Source organism: Mustela putorius, unplaced genomic scaffold, assembly GCF_011764305.1.
Source record: "Mustela putorius furo isolate JIRA1106 unplaced genomic scaffold, ASM1176430v1.1 tig00537227_pilon_pilon_pilon, whole genome shotgun sequence".
Lineage (NCBI taxonomy): Eukaryota > Metazoa > Chordata > Mammalia > Carnivora > Mustelidae > Mustela > Mustela putorius.
Genome location: NW_025422368.1, coordinates 6,604,365 through 6,627,646, shown reverse-complemented (window position 1 = coordinate 6,627,646; position 23,282 = coordinate 6,604,365). Strand labels below are relative to the sequence as shown.

The window sequence follows — 23,282 nt, the reverse complement described above, 5'->3', positions numbered from 1 at the left end:
CAAAAATGTGAGGTAATAATGTTTCAAGCCACTAAGTCTGTGATGCAGCAATAAAACATGAATATAAGTTATATGAATAAAAGTTAAAATCAAGTCTTGTAGTGCTAAAAACTGTTCACTGATAAGGCACCTGGGTAGCTCAGTCAGTTAAGTTTCTGACTCTTTGTTTTAGCTCAGGTCATGATCTCGGGGTCATGAGATCAAGCCCAGTATTGGGCTCCACGTTCAATGTGGACTCTGCTTGAGATTCTCTCTCTCTCTAAAATAAATAGATAAAATCCTTTTTAAAAATTGTTCACTGCTAGGCCAAATAATGTCATTATGAAAACTTTTGTTCAACCTTTTGCTTACCCCTAGAGTTGGGAATTGCCACCATTTTTCATTTGCTTGGTTCTTGATATATTTATTATTTGAGATAGAGAGAGAGAGAGAGAGAGAGCGAGCCTGTGTGAGAGACAGCATGAGAGGGGAGAAGGTCAGAGGGAGCTGGGAGCCTGATGCAGGTCTTTATCCTGGGACTCCGGGACCATAACCCCAGGGGGAAGGCAGTCGCTCAACCAACTGAGCCACCCAATTACCCCTTGATATATTTATTATTATTTTTTCCCCAAATATTTCAACAGCTCTGTCAAATGCCCAATATATTTTTTTCAATCCCTCAAAACAATAAATTCATTCTATTTTTGTTCCTAACTGCCGCTCACCTAATCCGTCTAGACTGTTCACTCTCTAAGCCTGGGGAATAGCTCTTGTCCATAGAATTTGCTTTTGCCTCTCTCCAAGGTTTTATTTCCTATTTCCTGGAACCATGTTTTCTTTCTTGGTTTACTCCCTCCCTTTCCTGGAATATATCCTTGAATAACTTTCTAAGAATGTAGAGGAGTCAAAATGGTTATCCTTTGAATAACTTTCTAAGAATGTAGAGGAGTCACAATGGTTTTACTCTACCCTCACACTTAATTGTCAGTTTTTCCAGATGTGAAATTCTAAGTTGAAAATTCTCATTCTCTGAGAATTTTGAAGGTATGTCTTTATTGTCCTCCAGCTTCCAGTTGAATTCTTTCATATGTGACTTATTTCTCTCTGGAAGCTTCTAGTTTTTTGTTGTTCCTTGATGTTCTGAAATTTTTTAATGATGGAATTTGCTGTAGGTCTTTTTTCATACATTGCAATAGGTACTGCATGAAGTTTTTCAATCTGGAAATTAGTGCTCTTTATTTCTGAGAAATTTCCTTTAATGTTTATTAATTTACTCTCTATTTTCTCTCTCTTGTCTTTTTGGAATTTCTGTTTTAGGGATACCTGTGTGGCTCAGTCGGTTAAACGTCTGCCTTCTGCTCAGGTCATGATGTCAGGGTCCTGGGATCAAGTCCCACCTCAGGCTCCTTCCTCAGCAGGGAGCCTGCTTTTCCCTCTACCTGCTGCCCCCTCTGCTTGTGCTCTTTCTGTTGCTATCTCTTTCTCTCTCTGGCAAATAATAAAATCTTTAAAAACAAAACAAAACAAAAAAACTTCTGTTTTGTCAGCTACAAAGCCTGAGATGATCCTCTAACTTAACTAATATTTCTCTTTATTTTCTTTGGGTTTTTAAAAAGACATTCTTTGGGAGATTGCCCAACTGTATCTTCAGATTTTCTGGGTTAATTATCTATTGCTGTGTAACAAAGTATCCTAAAACAAAGGCTTAAAAAAACATTTATTACCTCACAGTTTCTGTGAATCAAGAATCCAAGGAACAGCTTAGCTAGGTAGTTCTGGCTCAGGGTTTCTTATGTGGTTGAAAACAGGATGTTAGCAGGAGTTTCAGTCATCTGATGGCTGGAGGCCTCCGTTCTTCTCTGACTGTTGAAAAGACACCTGTTTCACACCACATGGGCCTCTCCATAAGCTGCTTCAGTGTTCTCACATGTTAACTAACTTCAGAGCAGATGATCCAAGAGAGAAGGAAGCCACAATGCCTTTTTATGACCTAGTCTCAGAAGTGACTATCACTTCCACCTTATTCTGTTTGTTTAAAGAGAGTCACTAAATGAAGCCCACACTCAAAGGAAGGGGAAATAAGCTCTCTTTCTTCAAGAAATATCTAAGAAGTTGTAGATATATGTGACAAACACCACACCTTTGTATCAGAACATTTTATTTTGGTTACTTTAAGTTCCAAGGGCCATTTTTGGTCCTCTGGCTTTTCTTGTCCAAAACATTTTTCTTGTCCACACCTTTTCTCTTTTCTTCATGAATATTGTACTTTATTTGAAGTTCTGTTCCCTGGATTAGCTCTGTCTCCTTTGTGCTCTTTTTCCTATGAGTTTATTTTGGTCTCCTCCTCATGATGACTATTGTCAAACAACTGGTGATCCTTGGCTCTCCATTATAATTTAAGAGTGAGGAACTAAAAGCTGTGTGTGTAGTAGTCCCTTGTGGGCATCACTGGGAGCTTTCCTCTGGATATCTACAATTTTTCCGGGGAAGGATCCTATAATTGTTTCTCTGGGGATTGGTTAGATGCTTGTCTGCTAGCATACTATGACCAGGACAGGAGAAGGTGGTATTGAGAGTCACAGTTTTTTTTTTTTTTCCTAAAGATTTATTTATTTATTTATTTGACAGAGAGAGAGATCACAAGTAGGCAGAGAGGCAGGCAGAGAGAGAGAGGAGGAACCAGGCTCCCTGCTGGACAGAGAGCCCGATGCGGGACTCGATCCCAGGACCCTGAGATCATGACCTGAGCCGAAGGCAGCGGCCCAACCCACTGAGCCACCCAGGCGCCCAAGAGAGTCACAGTTTTAAGGATCTCAATTTTCACTTAATCATCAGATTTGTAGTTTTGCACCATATGCCATCCCTCACCGTGAATCCTGACTAGGGGTGCAGTGCCTGTTTGATTCAGTGCCTCCAAAGAAATACTTTTTTTTCAGTTTTATTGAGATGTAATTGACAGATAACATTGTGTAAATTTAAGGTGTATAACATGTTGATTTGATATACTTATATATTATAAAATGATTAACACCATAGTATTAGCTAATACCTCCATCTCATCACATAATTACGCTTTTCTTTTTTTTTTTTTACCTTTTTTGTGCTAAGAACATTTAAGATCTCCTTTTTTTAGCACCTTTAAAATATATAAAACAGTGTTATTAACTATAATCATTGTGCTGTACATTAGATCCCCAGAACTTACTCATCTTAAACTGGAAATTGGTACCTTTTGGCCAACATTTCTTCATTTCCCCCATCCCACAATCCTTAGTAACCACCATTCTACTCTGTTTCTGTGAGTTCACAGCTTTGTTAGATTCCGCATATGAGATCAAACAGTATTTGTCTGTCTTTGTCCAACTTACCTGACTTAGCATAATGCCTTCAGGATCCATCCCTGTTTTGCAAATGGCGGGATTTCCTTCTTTCTTTGGCTAAGTAATTTTCACTGTGTATATATACCATGTCTCCTTTATTCATTAATCCACTAACAGACACTTAAGTTTCTACATCTTGGCTATTATGAATAATGCTGGAATGAAAATGAGAGTGAAGATAATGCTCCGAGATCTTGTTTTCATTTCCTTTGGATATATAACCAGAAGTGGGATTGCTACATGTGCTACATGTTATGTAGACAGAGTTTCAGTATTTACCTTCCTGTTCTCAGACCTATTCTTTACTCATGCCTTCTATGGTACCTGTTACATTATAAGGTTTGGACCTCTCAGATGAATTAGCCCAATTCCAGTTCTCTCCTCCACTGCAGAAACTTAAGTTAGAACTTTTTCCATTCTGAAAGGTTAATTACTACCCCTCTGTCCACTTTCTGTTTTCCAAAATATATTTCTCCTGAAATGCATCATCTGCTCTTGTATCCTTGCTCTCCCTCTCTTTGCCCTTGAAGGTCAATGCCATTGATGTTATTTTGGTGTCATTTTAGCAAATTTGGGAGAAGAAGGAAACTTACATGTTCTGTCATTTTTTAAAACCTTTATTTGGTGATATAATTTCAAAATTATAGAAAAGATGTAAGATTAGTACAAATAAATTCCCTACACTGTATATCTAAATTAGCCAATTGTATTTAGCCACATTTACTTTCCCTCACTCTCTCATTCTCTCTCTCCAAATATATAATTTATATATATATATAATAAAAATATATCAACAGATATATTTCTCATCTAGTTGAGAATAAATTGTTCATATTATATCCCTTTTCTCCCAAAAAATTCAGCTTGTATTTCTTTAGAATAAGAACATTTTCTTATGGACCATTTCCTTACACCACACATGAAAATAGACTCAAAATGGATGAAGGACCTCAATGTGAGAAAGGAATCCATCAAAATCCCTGAGGAGAACACAGGCAGCAACCTCTTCGACCTCAGCCACAGTAACTTCTTTCTAGGAACATCGCCAAAGGCAAGGGAAGCAAGAGCAAAAATGAACTATTGGGACTTCATCAAGGTCAAAATCTTCTGCACAGCAAAGGTAACAGTTAATAAAACCAAAAGACAACTGACTAAATGGGAGAAGATATTTGCAAAATACATATCAGATAAAGGGCTAGTATCCAAAATCTATAAAGAACTTATCAAAATCAACACCCAAAGAACAAATAATCCAATCAAGAAATGGGCAGAGGACATGAACAGACATTTCTGCAAAGAAGACATCCAGATGGCCAACAGACACATGAAAAAGTGCTCCACATCACTTGGCATCAGGGAAATACAAATCAAAACCACAATGAGATACCACCTCACACCAGTCATAATGCCTAAAATTAACAAGTCAGGAAATGACAGATGCTGACGAGAATGCGGAGAAAGGGGAACACTCATATACTGTTAGTGGGAATGCAAGCTGGTGCAACCACTCTGGAAAATAGCATGGAGGTTCCTCAAAAAGTTGAAAACCGAGCTACCCTAAGACCCAGCAATTGCACTTCTGGGTATTTACCCTAAAGATAGAAATGTAGTGATCCGAAGGGGCACGTGCACCCAAATGTTTATAGCAGCAATGTCCACAATAGCCAAACTTTGGAAAGAACCTAGATGTCCATCAACAGATGAATGGATAATGAAGATGTGGAATATATATATATATAAAGGAATGCTATGCAGCCATCAAAAGAAATGAAATCTTGCCATTTGTGACAATGTGGATGGAACTAGAGGGTATTATGCTTAGTGAAATAAGTCAATCAAAGAAAGACAATTATCATATGATTGCCCTGATATGAGGAAGTTGAGAGGCAACATGGGGGCTTGGGGGGTAGGAAAAGAATAAATGAAACAAGATGGGAACGGGAGGGACACAAACCATAAGAGACTCTCAATCTCACAAAACAAACTGAGGGTTGCCAGGGGGAGGGGGGAAGGAGAGGGTGGTGGGGTTATGGACATTGGGGAAGGTATGTGCTATGAAGTGTATAAACCTATACGATTCACAAACCTATACCCCTGGGGCTAATAATACATTATATGTTAATTAAAAATTTTAAAAAGAACATTTTCTTAGATAACAACCCACAATATAGGTATTAAACTCAGCAAATTTTAATAGTGATTCAACACTATTATCTAATTATCTATAGTCTACATTACAATTTTGCCAGTGTCCCATTAACGTCCTTTAGAGCAAAACTTTTCCTTCCAGGATCTGATTAAGGATCAGCATTGCATTAGTTGGCATGTCTCTTTAGTCTGCTTTAATCTGGAAAAATTCCTGTGTTCCTTTGTATTTCATGACATTGACATTTTTTAATAGTACATACAAGACATTTTGTAGAATTTTCCTTAATATGGGTTTGTCTGATGTTGCTCATAATCAGATTGGGTATAAATATTTTTGGCAGGAATAAGCAGCATTATGTCTTCAGTAGGTCCCATCAGGAGGCTCATAATATCAACTTGTCCATTACTGGTGATATTAACATGGGGCTTTGGATTAAGGTGGTGTTTGCCAGTTTTCTCCATTGTCAAGTTGTTATTTTTGTGTTGCAAGTTGTCAAGTTACTATTTTTATTTTGTAATTTGTAATCATTTCCAGGAAGATACTTGAAAAAATGCAAATACCCTATTTTTCATTAAATTTTTACCCACTAGTTTTAGTATCTATTGATGGTTCTGAGTGATATTATTTCTTCGACAGCTGCAAAATGCTAACTTTCTAACTCAGATCTATTTTAACTCAAGGTTTACAGTAATTTGTTACATTTTGAGTTTTTCTAAAACATTCAACTTAGTTTTTATACAATTCACTGCTCTTTTTTTTTTTTAACAATTTATTTATTTATTTGCCAGAGAGAGACACAGCAAGAGAGGGAACACAGGCAGGGGGAGTGGCAGAGAGAGAAGCAGGCTCCCTGCTGAACAGGCAGCCCAATGTGGGCTCCCTCCGCGGACCCTGGGATCATGACCTAATTGGAAGACAGATGCTTAATGACTGAGCCACCCAGGCGCACCTCACTGCTCTTTTTTTTTTTTTTTCATAAAAGCAGTATTCATTATTTTTTCACCACACCCAGTGCTCCATGCAATCCGTGCCCTCTATAATACCCACCACCTGGTACCCCAACCTCCCACCCCCCTCACTGCTCTTTTTTAACACTAATCTATTAGCTTAATATTTCTTTAAATTTCAAAATTGTAATTAGAGAGTAACCCAGTATAAATTGGGGGGGGGGCTCTGCTGACTCTTGGTAACCATGCAGTTTAATTTGTAAGAGCAGAAGTATGCAGATATGCTGAAGAGTAGCTCTCAGCTACAGCTGGAATGTTGCAGGCATCTTTTAATGTTTTTCAGAGGAAATGAACATTAATCAACCTAGCAAGCTTATTCAGTGGAGCTTCTACTATTTATAATATTGAGCTGTTCACATTTAATGTTCTAAAATCCGTCAAGAAATTAAAGCATCTTTTTTTTTAATTAAAGCATCTTAAAGAATTAATTACTAAGAGAAACTTAGATAACGTTGTCTTGGAAAAAGTTGGAGATTCCGAATGTTTTCAAATTCAGTGTGTGAGTTAGGATTTGGAGAGGGATAAATTAGAGAACCCTATCCAGATGCAATTTAGAGTCTTAGAATTCTTTGTGCTGACCTATCATCCAAATGTAATGGTTCCTGGCAAAAATTGACAAGATTTCCTGAATTTCAGGAAATGCACAGGATCCAGAATAAGAAAATAAATAAATAAAGTCTTTAAAAACAAAACAAAAGGAGCACCTGGGTGGCTCAGTCAGTTAAGCAGCTGCCTTCACCTCAGGTCATGATCCCAGGGTCCTGGGATGGAGCTCCGCATCTGGCTCCCTGCTTAGCAAAGAGCCTGCTTCTCCCTCTCCCTCTGCCTACTTGTGCTCTCTCTCGCTGTCAAATAAGTAAATAAAATCTTCAAAAAAAAAATTTTTTTTTTCAGAATTGTATTCTGTTAAAAAAAACAATCTTGAAAAATAACAGTGTTGGAGGATACACTTCCCAATTTCATATTTTCTACAAAGCAACAGTAATCAAGACAGTGTGGTACTAGCATAAGAATTGACATATATAGAGGCGCCTGGGTGTCTCAGTGGTTAAGCGTCTGCCTTCGGCTCAGCTCATGATCCCAGAGTCCTGGGATCTAGCCCGGCATCAGGCTTCCTGCTCAGTGGAAAGCCTACTTCTCCTTCCTCCCTCTCCCCCTGCTTGTGTTCCATCTCTCGCTGTGTTTCTGTCACATAAATAAATAAAATCTTTTTAAAAAATTGACATATATAGACAGGTCATTGGAATAGAATTGAGAGTCTAGAAATAAACCTTTATACTTATGGTCAATAGACTTTAAACAGGAATGCCTTGGGGGCTCAGTCAGTTAAGTGTCTGCCTTCAGCTCAGTTCATAATCCCTGGGTTCTGGGATCAAGTCTTGCATAGGGCTCCTTGCTTGACTGAGAGCCTGCTTCTCCCTCTGCCTCTGCCTGCCACTCCCCCTGCTTGTGCTCTCTGTCCAACAAATAAATAAATTTTTTAAAAAAGAATGCCAAGACAATCTAATAGGAAAATAATTGTTTTTTCAACAAATGGTGCTACAAAAACTGGAAATTCACATGCAAAAGAATGAAATTTGACCCCACATCACAGCATGTACAAAAGTTAACTTAAAATGGATCATAGACATAAATAGCTAGATCATAGACATAAATAGACATAAACAGCTAAAGCTGTTTAAAACTGTTACAAGAAAAATCTTCATGACCTTACATTGGGAGGTGGTTTGTAAAATATGACACCAAAAGCCTAAGTGACAGAAAGATAGATAAATTGAATTTCATAAAAATTACAGACTTTGTGCTTCAAAGAACACTATGAATAAAATGAAAAGTTTGTGGGGTCTTTTTTTTTTTTTTTGGTAAATGTTTGGATTATAAGACATTTAAAATAAATAAGTATGAGACGCCTAGTTGGCTCAGTCACTTAAGCTCCTGACTCTTGATTTTGTCTCAGGTCATGAACTAAGGGTCATAAGATCAAGCCCCCCAGCTCAAGCCCCATGCTGGGCTCTGCACTCAGCAGGGAATCTGTTTGAGATTCTCTCTCTCCTCCCCTACTCTCTAAAATAAATAGATCTTTTAAAAAAATAAAGTGTAAACCCATGTTAAATCAATTATTACAAGAGAAAAATTTACTAAACAGTTGCTTGGGGAAAAGGCTTTGTGTGCAATATTCATAGGGAATTTTTTCAAAATTTTGAGACATAATGTTAATACATCATTCCTTTTTTTTTTTTTAGTATTTTATTTATTTGACAGAGAGAAACACAGCTAGAGAGAAAATACAAGCAGAGGGAGTAGAAGAGAGAGAAGCACGCTTCCTGCTGAGCAGGAAGCCCTATGTGGGGTTCAATCCCAGGACCCTGGGATCATGACCTGAGCCCAAGGCAGATGCTTAAGGACTGAGCCATCCAGGCACCCCAACATTGTTCCATTTTTAAAATCACAAAAAATAATGAAAATAATTCTGTAATACTAAAACAAAACTGATAAAGTAACATAAAACATACTATAGAATATAGTACAAAAGAGGAACCCATAAACTAATGTAAGTATAAATGGACAAATCCCACTATCAGATCAAATTCAAGAATATATTAAAGATAATCATCTACCATCAAGTAGGACTTATTCCAGGAATACGATGACTTAATATTGGAAGAGATTAACATAATATATAATACCTATGTCACATTATCTCATTAGAAACTAGAAAGTTATTTGGGTGTTTTGGGTTTTTTTAAGAGAGAGCACACAAGCTGTGCGGTGGAAGGGGCACGAGGGACCTGAGCCAAAATCAAGAGTCAGACACTCAACAGACTGAGCCATCCAGGCTCCCTTGCACATGCTATTTAAAAACAAACAAACAAAAAAAAACCACTTTGTAGGGACACCTGGGTGGCTCAGTAGGTTGAGTGTCTGTCTTCAGCTCAGGTCATGATCTCAAGGTCCTGGTATCAGTTCCATATCAGGCTCCTTGCTCAGCAGCAAAGCCTGCTTCTCCCTCTGCCTGGCACTCCTCCTGCTTGTGCTCTTTCTCTCTCCCTCTGACAAATAAATAAATAAAATCTCAAAAAAAAAACCTTTGTAAATTAAGAATAAAATCATAAGGACCTCCCACTTCACATCATACATAAAAATAAGTTGCAGATGGATTAAAGGGGTAAATATATAAAACAAAACTATAGAAATATTAGAGTAAAACAATATTTTTACAATCTTAGGGTGGTTTTGGAAAACTTTCTTCATAGGACATAAAACCAGGAAGCCTAAAATGATTGACAATTTGTACTAAATAAAAAATTGTATAACAAAAGACATTATAAAGTTAAAAGGCAAAAAAGAGACTGAAAGAAAATATTAACCATATAAGGGTGTGTGTATATGTGAATACATATATATATATACATATCCTCATGTATATAATTCATATACGTAATAATACTCAGAATATATAAAAACCTCTGAAGTAAGGTACCAATCCAGATTCCCCTTCTCATCCAACATCAGACATTTATTTATTAGGAACTATGTCAAGTGCTGTGTCAAGCTCTGGAAATACAACAGTGACTAACAGACAGCAAATCAGTAAACAAACAGGAATCACAGATTATAACAAGTACTGGGAAGGAAATATGGGGAGGGCAATGCAATAGATCAGAAGTTATAAGCTGTTGAGCAAAGGGCCATACTCAGCCTGCAGTGTTCAAAAATTAGGAGATTTGGGGGCACCTGCATGGCTCAGTTGGTTAAGCAACTGCCTTCAGCTCTGGTCATGATCCTGGAATCCCTGGTGCTCAGCAGGGAGTCTGCTTCTCCCTCTAACTTCTTCCCTCCCATGCTCGCTCGCTCTCTCTCTTAAGTAAATAAATAAATAAATAATAAATGCATGGATGAATAAATATTAGGAGATTTTATATAAAACCCACATGTGTGACCCCTTAGAAAGATTAGAACTGGTCACACTGGCCCTAAATTCTCACATAACCACAAACAGCGAAATAGCAGCTTTCCCTTTAGATGGTGTTTCTTACTGAGTTTGCTTTACTCATAAACATCATCTGCCTGGCTCTTACAGGCAAGTGAATTTGCAGATCCCAAAATGGAGAGTAGGTAAGGCCCACTTAAAACAGAGTAATCCTGGAGGTAATGTTTGAGCTACACCCTGGAGAATGAGAATGACCCAGCCATGCATAGAGCTGAGGCTAGAGCTTTATCTTCATAGCAAATTTTAAAATCTAGATGCAACTCAATGCTAAAACTGTGGCAAAGCACCTGCAACCCCCACTTTGATCAGAGACTGCTTTTGCTGCATCCCAGCCAGAAGGCTGAAACCCATTTCCCACTTCTGAAAAGCCATTTTGATCATGTACATCCTGAAGTAACTGTGCATTCTGTCCATTGTTCTTGACCTCATAACGAAAGGAAACTTGGAACAGTATTTCTGATACTACTACCCTTTCCACAAAGACATTCAGACAATGTGGTTGCCCTCTGCCAAGTTTGGCTTCAACATGTCATTCATATTTCTACCTAAAATTCCATTCAATAGTAATTATATTCTATTTCCTTGAAGGCTTTTGTGCTGCCCCAAAGCTGACATCTAGGCCCCCACAGCCAGGGTCTAGGGCACAAAGACTGACTCTAGGAGCTCAGTATAAGGTTATGAAACTTCAGGAAGTTGGAGTGTTGAGCTTCAGGGTAACCTATCAAGACAAAGATTCATGTATTTGGCTCTCTACCTAAGACATTTAGTCATCTTAGAATAATTAGTACCATAACCACAAATCTCAGGTGGGCACTCAGGACTGCCTGACAATCCTATTATAGTTCTCTGGTCACTCTTCTACTCAAGGCAATTATTTCACGTCTCTCTCTGAGTCTCTAAAACCCCTCTCCTGTCCTCACTCTGAGCTAATAACTTCCTTGCTTCTTATTTCACTAAGAAATTAGAAGCAATCAGAAGAGACTTTCCATGATCACATCTAACATTCCACTGCATCTATAACTTCCCTCTGGTGCAGTGAATAAAATGACTCCATTTGTACACTGGATCTGATTCCTTCTCACCTACTCAAGGATTTTGCTTCTGAAATTATGCCCTTCTCCCTCAGATTTTCCTCCTCCTAAATCATTTCCATCAGTATACAAATGTGCTGTAACATTTTCTATCTGGGAAGAAAAAAGAAGAAAGGGAGGACCACCCCCCCCTTGACATTTATCTATTGTTTCCATTTCTTTCTCCATTCTCTACCCCTTCCCACCCTTATTAAACCACAACTTCTAGAAAGTTGGAGTTTGCACTCCTCAAGTAGAGAAAAACAACCATGCTGACAAGCCTCACTAATGATCATTAAACTCAGGTGGGCCTTTATGGCTGCCCAGAAGTCAGACATTTCCTAGTTCCATGCATTCCTTCACTTTCCAGGAGGTCTCCTCATACCTTCTCTTTCCTCAGACCTCCAGTGTTCTCGATCCTCACTTCCAGGTAATGACATACTCTTTTTTTTTTTTTTTTAAAGATTTTATTTGTTTGAGAGACTGAGCCAGAGAGAGAGCAGCACCAGGAGGGGCAGCGGAAGTGGGAGAAGCTGACTCTTCACTAAGCAGGGAGCCCAAGGCTTCCTGGGGCTCCATCCCAGGATTCCTGAATCATGACCTGAGCCCAAAGTAGACACTTCACCAAGTGAGCCACCCAGGTGCCCCAACTTGCTTTCTACTTCATAGTTTTCATTATGAAATGAAATTAGAAGATTATTTCTATATCCTCTTATAAACCATATCTACCCATCTATCTGTATCTGTGCCCACATGTCTAATTAAGTGAATGAACAGTCCACACACCTATTGAAGCCAACTGCTCCACCTCTGCATCAGATCCCATCTTTTTGCCTAATCAAGGACACTACTACTTCAATATTATTTGTACTCTCTTCCATCAATTTTTCCATCTCTGACCATTCCTATCTGCATACATGCATGCTACCATTACTTTCATCTTAAACAAAGCCCTACATTTCCAATTTCCCTGCCCTCTATACAGAAAAATCCCTCAAAAGACAAAGTTATTGTCTCCATTTCGTCTCCTCCCAGTCTCTTGAACTCATGCCTGTCAGGCTGTTGCCCCAGTCACTCCACTGAAACTACTACTGTCTGGTCACCAGTGCTCATACTGACTTACCAGGTTGCTAAGCTCTTAGCTCTCATCTTGTTCAGCAGATCAACAGAAAGGTACAACAGAGCTCAGATTGTTCTGACTCCTGCTACTGCTGAGGTTGCTTGCAATATATGGTTAGCTAGGAGAGGTTTGGGCCTGTGGGCCACTATTATGGGGAGCTTGCCTCATCCATTTCTGTTTCAGAACTGCCCAGGAGGGGGCAGGAAGAGTACCAGTAAAATACAGCATTCTGTTCGGCTCCTAACATATCCACCTTGCTTGACCCAGTCGTCCTAATCCCAATGGCTAAATCCATTAATTCAAGGAACCCACAGTTCCTAATTCTGCTCACCCTTAGTTCCACAATCCACGATTCTCTGGCTGATTTCACCTAGTCAACACATTCACTCAACGGGCTTCAAGGCATTTCAGCCTATTCTCCATGCTCAGATTAGCCACAATCTTAACCTTACCCTTCAAGCTAGGGCTTTAACACCAACCATAAAAATGAACCTATTAATATTAACACTTTTTCACTCTTAACACTTACGATAACGATATTTTAAATCATGCACAATTTTTCCTTGAAGAAAGATAGGGGTTTTTTTCCTCCTAGTAGGCGTGAGTATATTAACTTTCTACTCAAAGGGGCCCACTCAAGCTTTCCTTATTATCATCATAATGAAAACTCATGGAGGTGAGTCAACACATGTAACCAAATATTCTACAAGTCTCTGCCTCCTTCCTTTTTTTTCCTTCTATGATAAAGAACCAAAATAGAAGAAAAAAAAAAATGAGGGAAACAGTGTGGAGAGCATACTTTGGTCTATCCTTGACTTCATAAACTCAGGTTTATCAGGTACCCAAAGTTGTTCAGATTCAGGGGGTTAACCCACACTAAGCAAATTCAGAGTGCCACAGTTTCCTTGCCTGTAAATGGAGATAATAATGCCTTATAGATTTGTTGTAGAGATTAAATGAAATCATGTATGTAATGCACCTAAGACTTAGCACATAAAACTGTACAATAGATAATTGCATGAAAAGTTATAGACCATAACGTATAAGTTACTATATACATGTGGAATATATGCCTTTCTTATGACTGAAATAGTCTTGTCCCCTTCTCAAGACATACTGGCCAGGATAGGATACCTGGAGAGCAATATTTTTAACAAATAAATTTCCTTGAGAAGCAACAAATACTGGCTGACTTACTTCAAAGGATTTTTCATCCAGTTATAGCTATCCACAGAAGAACACCCCTGACCAGTGACCAGAACTCAAATATCCACCAATCATAGATTCCTCCCCTCCCAGACTCATCTTTCCTGATCGTAATATTCATGAACCCCACAGGTTCAGTCCAGCTTTCAGAGTTTGTTCACCTTATGCCCTGGTCTCTTGAATGTCTAAGGTTCTCTTCTCTGTCCTGCCCTAAGGAACTTGGCCCTTTGTCTGTCCTTTCCTTTGTAGACTCTATCTTGCCACCTGCTTTGAACTCTGCTTTCCAGTCTAAGCTTCATACCTAGACAGTCCTCTTGGTCCACATTTTTGTGGTCTTGATTTCAGACAAATTAACTCTTATTTGGCCCTTTGCTGAGACAATTCCCTTCCCCTGTTACATGAAAACCCTAGGTGAGGGTGAACCTCGTCATAACACAAATCTACACACTTGGGACATTTCCCACTGATAAGTATCTCAGAGGCAAGTTGATGGTGGTGATAGGAAAAGATATGCTTGTCTTTGTCTTGAAACAAATGATGTTTCCCTGCCAGACTCTCTAGCAACAGCCCTCTAGCCACAGACACAATGACGTCCAAGCTCCACACATCTTCCTCCATTGCTGCTTTTGTCATTCCTCTTCCCAGGAACTCACTGAGTTGCTCTTGCAGTTCTAAATGAATCTCTTCTAAGAAAGACTAAGTCTCAAGTATATGGTAATGTGGTAAACGTTGAGCATGTCTCACTTGCCTTCTCATTTTCTGGATCCTCTCAGAAGATATAATAGATGGTTTTCCCCACTCTGACTGGAATGTTCTTTGCTTAGTCTTCTAGGTTTTCTGATCTCTTCCAATGGCCTGTTTGGTGACCACCTGTTAGGAAACAGCTGAGGATGCCATTCTTAGGCTCCAGCAGAGGGCACTGTAGTTCTGGCTTTTCTTTTTCTTTTTTTTTTAAATACCCTTAGGTGATCTTTTTTTTTTTTTCCAAAGATTTTATTTATTTGACAGACAGAGATCACAAGTAGACAGAGAGGCAGGCAGAGAGAGAGAGAGGGAAGCAGGCTCCCTGCTGAGCAGAGAGCCAGATATGGGACTCGATCCCAGGACCCTGGGACCTTAACCGCTGGTTAAGGCAGCGGCTTAACCCACTGAGCCACCCAGGCGCCCAGTTCTGGCTTTTCAAACATGAGCAGGAATGGCACAATTCAGCGCAGAATGAAATGGCCAAAGCCCCTAAGCCCCTCTAATTTTCCAAACAGGTAAACCTTCTGAAGTTATAGACATGGACCCTGGAGTGCCTGGGTGTCTCAGTCAAAAGGCCGCCTTTTGTTCAGGTCATGATCTCAGGGTCCTGGGATCAATTCCTGTGCCCGGCTCCTTGCTCGACAGGGAGTCTGCTTCTCCCACTCCCACTCCCCCAGCTTGTGTGTGTATTTGCTCTCTCTGTCTGTCTCTCTCTCTGTCAAATAAATAAACAAAATCTTTAAAAAAAAAAAAAAAGGAACTGTATCTTGTAAACAACCGATATGTCTTGTAGCTGCTACAGACCATCATCCCTATCTGCCTGAAACTAGAGAAGACACTCAAGATACTCATAGCTTCAATCTGCCAAAGTCTAAGGTGTAGTAGGCACCTCCAAGATGGGTGACTACCTCTGTATAGCAGCAAATAGGCCACTTTTTCATGGAGGCTCAGACTTTCCTCACTGGTTTTCCCTACTGGGAGTGGTCCAGTCTATTGCAGAGTGGCCCACCGGGTTCAGTCCTCTCTGTTGCACCAGTACTGGACATAGGAAATGACACTCCACATTTCAGTGGAGTTTGAGGCAGGGATCTGCTTCTGGAACAAGGTAATGGGTATCATGTGCCCCACCCAATTCGAGGTTGCTTCTAGGGTGAGCAGACCCCTTTGACAGGTCCCCCAAGGAGTTGCACACAAGGGATTCTAGCAAGAGGCTAAGTTCTATCAGTTTATGTTTTCCCATAGTCCTTTGTCTTGCCTGGAAGCCCTGATTAGATGATTTCAAGAACAGGTTAGGGTGGTGGTTAAGACCATGGGTCCTGGAGTCAAACTGCTTCAGTTAAATTCATGTATCTGTCATATGCTAGTTTAGTGAACTTGGGCAAATCACTAAACTCTGGGACTCTGTTTCCCTATTTGTAAAATAAGATAACAATAGTACCTACCTTTTTTTACAAAAAGATTTTATTTATTTATTTGACAGACAGACATCACAAGTAGCGAGAGGAGGCAGAGAGAGTGAAGGAAGCAGGCTCCCCGTGGAGCAGAGGCGCCTGATGCCCTGATGCAGGGCTCGACCCCAGGACCCTGGGATCATGACCTGAGCCGAAAGCAGAGGCTTTAACCCACTGAGCCACCCAGGCCCCTAGTACCTACCTTTTGTAGCTGTGCTGAATGCATTCACTGTTAGCTTGGTTTATCATTACCATCTCTAGAAGATCCAGGTAGCCCCTTGTACATCAGCAGTCTACAGCCAACACGAACTTCTCTGTTATCCCATGCCCCATCTACTTCCTGTGTTCAGAATCCTGAACACGTACACCACTTTGAGGAAGGTACTTTTGGACATGGAGGTAAAATGTGCCCTAGTTCCCTGGGCTCATGCTCATGTCCACTTCCTCCCAATGCACTGACAATTTCCTTGTGTCAGGAAAGACAATAAATGCAAGATAGGCTTCCAAACACATTTCAGCAAATTTCCCTCTATGTTATTGCTCCAGCCAACTTCAAGGGATTGATGCCCAACATCTAATAGGAAATCCTAGATAAGAGTTATTTTTTATGTACAATACTGCATTTTTCTCTCAAACTGATCTTATGCGAATTTCTAGTCAGGGCGGTAACACTCTGCTTGCAGCCACACCAGCTTCCAAGTAATGTGTGTTAGATATTATCACCATTATGTACTAGGCATTTGGAACAGCCAGGCAAGTGTTCTAACACAGAAGTCAGAATTCTGGGAGCCATTGAGGTAGACCCATTCCAAAAATTCTTCAACCTGAAAACATCGAGGCCTGTTAGTCCCACTTACAACTAACCAGAGGCAACAGGCACATTAGTGGATAAGGATGATTTTGTGAGTGCCCCAGTGGTCCTAGGAAGCCTGTAGTATTGACAAATCTGTGACGTTAATTTGAGTGGAAGATCCACCCAAGTACTTCTGTACCACCCCAATGTCCTTCATAGTACATCCAAAGTAGTAGATGTGGTCTTATGGCAACTCCCAATTTATGGCCCAGTTCTAGAAGAAACTGTCAGGGCCCTTAGTATCTACTTATCACTGAAAACTATGTGGAGCATGATACTGACTGGGTGGATGGAGAACCTCTCTCACACTCTCTACCCACAAAATAATGAGTTCATCTACCTTGCCACAGTGTAGTTTGCTTATCAAGAACTCATTGTCTCCCCCTACCCAGAACATGCCCACTCCCAGTAGCTGTGGCATGATTCTTCCCTACAGCTCACCACCCTTCACCCCAAGTGGCTTCCAAAACTTGGCAGCTGGGAGAAACTATGGGTTACCAAAAATATCTTCTAGCTTGCCAAAAATCAACCCGAAGAGTGTGCCAACTGGTGCTTGATTCAGGAGGAAGGCATCCAAATGGGTGACACTGCCCAGCACGCCTCCCAGTACACAGTAACCATTTAAATGGAAAGCTGGGAGCCTACCACTTAGAAACTGAGATAATAGAGAACATCACCCAGCTATACCCTCACAGACTATCAGTCTGAGGCCTCAGGACCAGATAAAGATCTTGTACAATTACCTGCACCCAGACATTACTCGCAGTCAAGGTCCCATTGCCCACAAGGAATATGCTCTTACTCTTTCTCCTCAGAACGTATCTACTTGGCCACACACATTCTGGCACCTCCCGCCTTGCCCAAAGTCAAATGACACTGCTTCTGGGAACTGGCCCCTCATTGCTGTAACCTGTGATGAAGTACAGATCAGCCCCCTGATTCAGTTCAGTTCAGGCTTCCAGAACTTCTGGCACCTCTCCAAATCTTCCGCTGTCAAAGGAGGGGTTTCAAACAGTGCTCCACTCTGGCAGGATCATTCTCAAAGAATGGGGTGCAAAAGTGGGGAAGGAGGTACAGAAAAGAATGGGTGGGATCAAGCCAGAATGAAGGGAAAAGCAGGAGCTCGGGAAATACTCCAGAAGAGAGGCATCCCTGTTCTCCACCAGAGGTTAGTCTGTGATCGAAACAATTTCCGGAGAATGGCAAACTTTGGTCCAATTCCTGACAAGCTCAGGATTCTGAGATACAAGTCAAATCTAGCCTGCTGAAGCAGAACATGAATTTATTGAAAGAATATTGGTGGGATAACATCAAAGTAAACGACTCTGTGAGGCAAAGGAAATGAAATGAAAAGGCAGCCTACCAAATGGGAGAAAATAGTTGCAAACCATATATTGGGATAAAGGACTAATATCCAAAATACATGAGAAACTCTTCTAACTCAAAAGAAAAAAAAACGGATTAAAAATTGGCATAAGATCGGAGTAGACGTTTCTTCAAAGAAGACACATTTATGGTCAACAGACATATTAAAAGATACTCAACATCACTAACCTTCAGGGAAATTAGAACCACAGTGAGATACCACCTCACACCTGTAAAAGTGGCTATTGTTAAAAAAAAAAAAAAAAGATAACATGTTGGTGAGGATGTGGAGAAAATGGGGAGCCTTTGTACTCTATTGATGGGAACGTACACTGGTGTAGCCACTATGGAAAACACTATGGAGGTTCCTCAAAAAAGTAAAAGTAAATGCTATTTCTGGATATATATCCAAAGGAATTGAAATTACGATCTCAAAGAGATCTCTGCACTCCCATGTTCATTGCAGCATTATTCACAGTAGCCAAGACATGGAAGCAACATAAATGTCCATCCATGCACACATGGATAAAGAAATGGGGGGCGCCTGGGTGGCTCAGTGGGTTAAGCCGCTGCCTTCGGCTCAGGTCATAATCTCAGGGTCCTGGGATCGAGTCCCGCATCGGGCTCTCTCTCTCTGCCTGCCTCTCCATCTACTTGTGATTCCTCTCTGTCAAATAAATAAATAAAACCTTTAAAAAAAAAAAAAAAGAAATGGGGTATATACACACACACACACACCATGGAACATTATTCAGCCTTAAAATTAAGAAGGAATTCCTTCCATTTGCATCAACATGGTGAACCTGGAAGACATGCTAGGTGAAATAAGGAAGACAAGGACAGACAAATACTATGTCACCTTTTAGATGAAGAATCTAAAGTAATCACACTTGTAGAAACAGAGAATAGAATGGTGGCTGCCAGAGGTTCACGGGGAGGAAGACATGGAGAGGCAGTAGTCAAAGGGTACAAAGTCTCAGTTACATAAGATGAATAAATCCTAGAGATCTGTTGTACATTAGAGAACCTATAGTTAATACTGCATTATATACTTAAAAATTCCTAAGAGCACAGATCTTCTGCTAAATGTCCTTATCACAAAATAAATAATAATAATAAAGATGGCGGGAGGAAATTTTTGGAGGGGACAGATGTTTATGACCTAGATTGTGGTGGTGGTTTCAAAAGTTTCTCCACAGATTGTGGAGGTGGTTTCACTTACCTCCAAATTCATTAAGCTATACGTATTAAATACAACTACTTGTATGTCAATCTTACAATAAATTAGTTTTTTTTTAAAAGAATATTGGGAAGTAAATAAAAGCTGTAAAAGGAACAGAGAAGCAAGTTTGGTGGACAGTAACCAGAATCCTGCTGCAGACCTGGTTGGGCATAGACACTGCTGTGTTCGGTACCGTGGTAGGCACTGTTGCTGCCAAGGACCCCAGGCTCTGAATGTGCTGCTAGAAATAAAATGCAGCCTCACTGCTACAACTTCCCATTAGTAGAAAAAGACTCTATATAGCCCCTGCTTCTTTGCAACCTTCAACTTTGATTCAGAATCTGAAGCAGGCGGGTTTGGCCTAGCCAAAAGTCTTTGGCCATGCCCTTGCTGCAAGGGAGCCTGGCGTTTTAGTCCATCTGGGCTGCTGTCACAGAATGCCATAGACTGGGTAGCTTGTAAACAACAAAGGTTTATTTCTCGCAGTTCTGGAGGCAGGGAGTCTGACATCAGTGAGCCAGGGTGGTGCAGTGAGCGCCCTCTTTCAGGTTGCAGACTTCTCATTGTGCCCTCATGTGGTGGGAGGGGCGACAGAGCTCTCTGAGGCCTCTTTTATAAGGGCACTAATTTCATTCATAAGGGCTCTACCCTGTGACCTAATCATTCCCAAAAAGCCCTACCTCCAAATACTGTCACCTTGGGAACTGGGTTTTCAATATATAAATTTAGGAAGAATACAAACATTCCAATCTGGGTAAGGAAGCTTGGTCTTTTCAGCCTCCATAGTGAGATTCCAGTTCTGCTTCGGCGGAGATACCCAAATCCCCATAAGAATGCTAGGTCTAGGGGCACCTGGATGGCTCAGTCAGTTAAGTGTCTGCCTCTGGCTCCGGGTCCTGGGACCAAGTCCTGCATTGGGCTCCCTGCACAGTGAGGAGTCTGCTGCTTCCTTTCCCTCTGCCCCTCTCCCCATTCATTCTCTCTCTCAAATAAATAAAATCTTAAAAAAAAAAAGAAGAAGAAGAAGAAGAAGAAGAAGAATGCTAGGTCTACACTGCCCTGCTCTACTGTAGCTTAACTTATTCTACTCTATACTAAACTTTTCAAGCCCCTTTCCACTTTGCCTCCCACTAGTCAGGCTCCAACTCAATAGCAAGCTGAAACCTCTCTACAGCTTCTATCTTCTACACACTTGCTATCCTGCTGCCTGAAATGCTCTTCCTGATACCACTATGTCCCACGGACTCCTCCTTATCCTCCAAGACTTAGCTAAAACATAACTTCCCCTATTAGACCAATTAAAGTTCTGCAAATATGCCAATTCCAGCGAATGAGTATCCATCCAGATAAAGGACCTTTTTTACCGGCACTAACCCTAAGTATCTGTCAATATCCTGGTTCCGGTAGGAGGCCACTCAAAACCCAGGAGTCTGGAGAGAAGCAAGGGAATGGTGAGGGAGGTCTCATGATCACTGGGTTCTCCCTCCCCCACTCCTTCCTGACACAGGCATCGTAATTTTACATCTGAGATCCTAAGATCAGATTTGAGTGGCTAGGAGAGATCCCTGCCTTGTGCCTGGCTGGCAAGGAGACTAGAGACTCAGAAAATCAAATAGCCCCATTTGCTAACTACTTATAACAAGTCTGCTCTTGTTTCAGACCAGAAGGAACTGGCACCCACTAGGCTTCCCCCTATTATCCCAGAAGATGGGAATTATTCCGTGCACCAGAATAGCCACACAAGGTACCATGAAGCTGTAAAGAAGGTGTTGTTAAAGACATGTAAGTATTGAGCCTGGGCGGCTCCATCAGTTAAACTTCTGCCTTTGGCTCAGGTCATGATCTGGGGCTCCTGGGATTAGGCTCCTGGGATCTAGCCCTGATCCGGCTCCCTGCTCAGTGGAAAGCCTGGTTCTGCCTCTGCCCCTCCCCCACTTCTCTCTCTCTCTCTCTCTAGCGCACGCGCGCGCACTCTCTCAAATAAATAAAGACTTAAAAAAAATTAAAGACATGAAAATATCTTGGAGTGGGCACCATGCTAGGGGCAGAATAGATATGCCTGAGTTTGTAAAGAACAATTGGGCTGTAGGTAAGTCTGATACTATTTTAAAATCTTAAGAACACCGAATACATTTAGAACATGATAGGCACTGGATAAATTAATCTACTAGCAGTATTTACAGATGAGGTGGTATCATTGCTTAGTTTCAGAGAATTACCAGAATGAGCAAAGGAAGGTATTTTTTCAGAGAAGGGGGAAGAGAAAGAGGATGATTAAGCCTGGGGGTAGGGAGTAGGGGAAGCCAGTAGAGTAGACCCATCTTGCACATTTCCCAAGTGAGCTGACCACCTGCTTTTCTACCATCTTACTAGCACTTGGGGAAGCTCTCTGGGAGATAGGCTTAGTAGAAGCAGGAAGAACCAAGATTGATTCAACTGACCACAAAGGGTGTGAGATGCTGGAATCCGGAAGTGAAGCTGGGTGTGGTGGCCAGAGTCCCAGGACTTTTCAGCACCTGGTCAGGCCCAGTTGTTTGGTTGGGCTTGTGCTGCTGGGAGGCACTAAAGGGAGAAAGAACTTGAAGATACTGGATAACCCGTCCTTCCCCAACCATTTAGTCCCCAATCAGGTCTTCAGAGTCCCCTTGACTGATGCTCAAAACTTCAGCTTCTGGCGGTCCCATGATGCAGGAGTGTGCCCAGAGGAAACCATGCCATGGATCCGAAGCCCCCGCCACTGCCTCATCAAAAGCCCAATGACCAGGTTAGGCTGGGATGGATGAGGGTGAGGAGACTAAGGGAAGTCTTCCCTCCCTTCACTGAAATCCTTAGAGACTGTCTTAGCTCTTCTCAGTTAGGGAATAGAAGACAAAGTTTGGGTCTTACCAGAGATAGCTGGCCCCAGAATCCGGCGTTCAAAGGAGTTAAAGATCTGTTTGTATCTTTGTGCTTCACCTTGTGGCTGTGCCTTTTGGGGCAAGCACAAGATAAGTGTCTATAGCTTTCCTAGGAAGTCCGGGGATGCCTCTGCTCCCTTCATGGCTGCCTCCCACCCTCCAACCACCAGTCATTATAGTAGCCATACTTCCTTATCACTGCCCCTGCCCTCTCTGCCCTGAGGCAGTCTTAAGTGATGTTTAAGGACACCACCACACAGACCAGCCTGACCTGGCCGGATCTGAGACCCTCTCTCTCTTTTCCAGGTTCATGGATCACTCTGTTCTTAGTGACAGAAACTTCAGTCTATATTGAGCAGGATGTGTTTACGGAAGGGCAAGATGAACTGTGGAAGCAGGGCAAAGAAAAAGTGGGAGAGGGTGTCCTGGTTCCACTGACTGACTAATGGGAGGAGGGATCACAAAAACAGAGTAAACAAATTGGACCAGAAGTCACTCGTGTGCACTGGGAGTGAGGCAGAGGGAAGTCATTCTCATGCCCAAATTCCTGTGAGATCAGCTGTATGCGAATCCAAAGCTGGTGTTTGGGAGGGGCCAGGATACAGAAAAGACCATCGAGGGGGTCTTGACCTCACGAATGGCAGGTGTCAGAATAACAAGTCTGGGAAGACACACACTGGTCCTCATGAAGGGCCTAGAGTAGTCATGCTCTCTGAAGACTGCAACTTCACCTTGGCAGCGAGAAAACCAGAAGAAGCCTTCTATCCACTGAGGAAAAGGCTCACAGAGCCCTCCGGCAGGAGGCTACCTCCTGTACCCAGCTCTGCCACTTCTGACCCAACCCAGGG

General features: G+C 41.3%; 1 protein-coding gene across 1 annotated transcript in view; it reads left to right on the top strand.

Annotated features, from left to right (window-relative positions):
- The window catches only part of TEX49 (testis expressed 49), a 28,637-nt gene extending 5,712 nt beyond the window's left edge, over nucleotides 1–22,925 (top strand). The window contains exons 2-4 of the mRNA XM_045073239.1: nucleotides 21,197–21,319; nucleotides 22,157–22,301; nucleotides 22,741–22,925. Of these exons, the coding sequence (XP_044929174.1) occupies nucleotides 21,197–21,319; nucleotides 22,157–22,301; nucleotides 22,741–22,789 (317 nt within the window). The 3' untranslated portion in view covers nucleotides 22,790–22,925. The remainder of the gene's footprint in view (nucleotides 1–21,196; nucleotides 21,320–22,156; nucleotides 22,302–22,740) is intronic.
- Nucleotides 22,926–23,282: the final 357 nt, after the last annotated feature.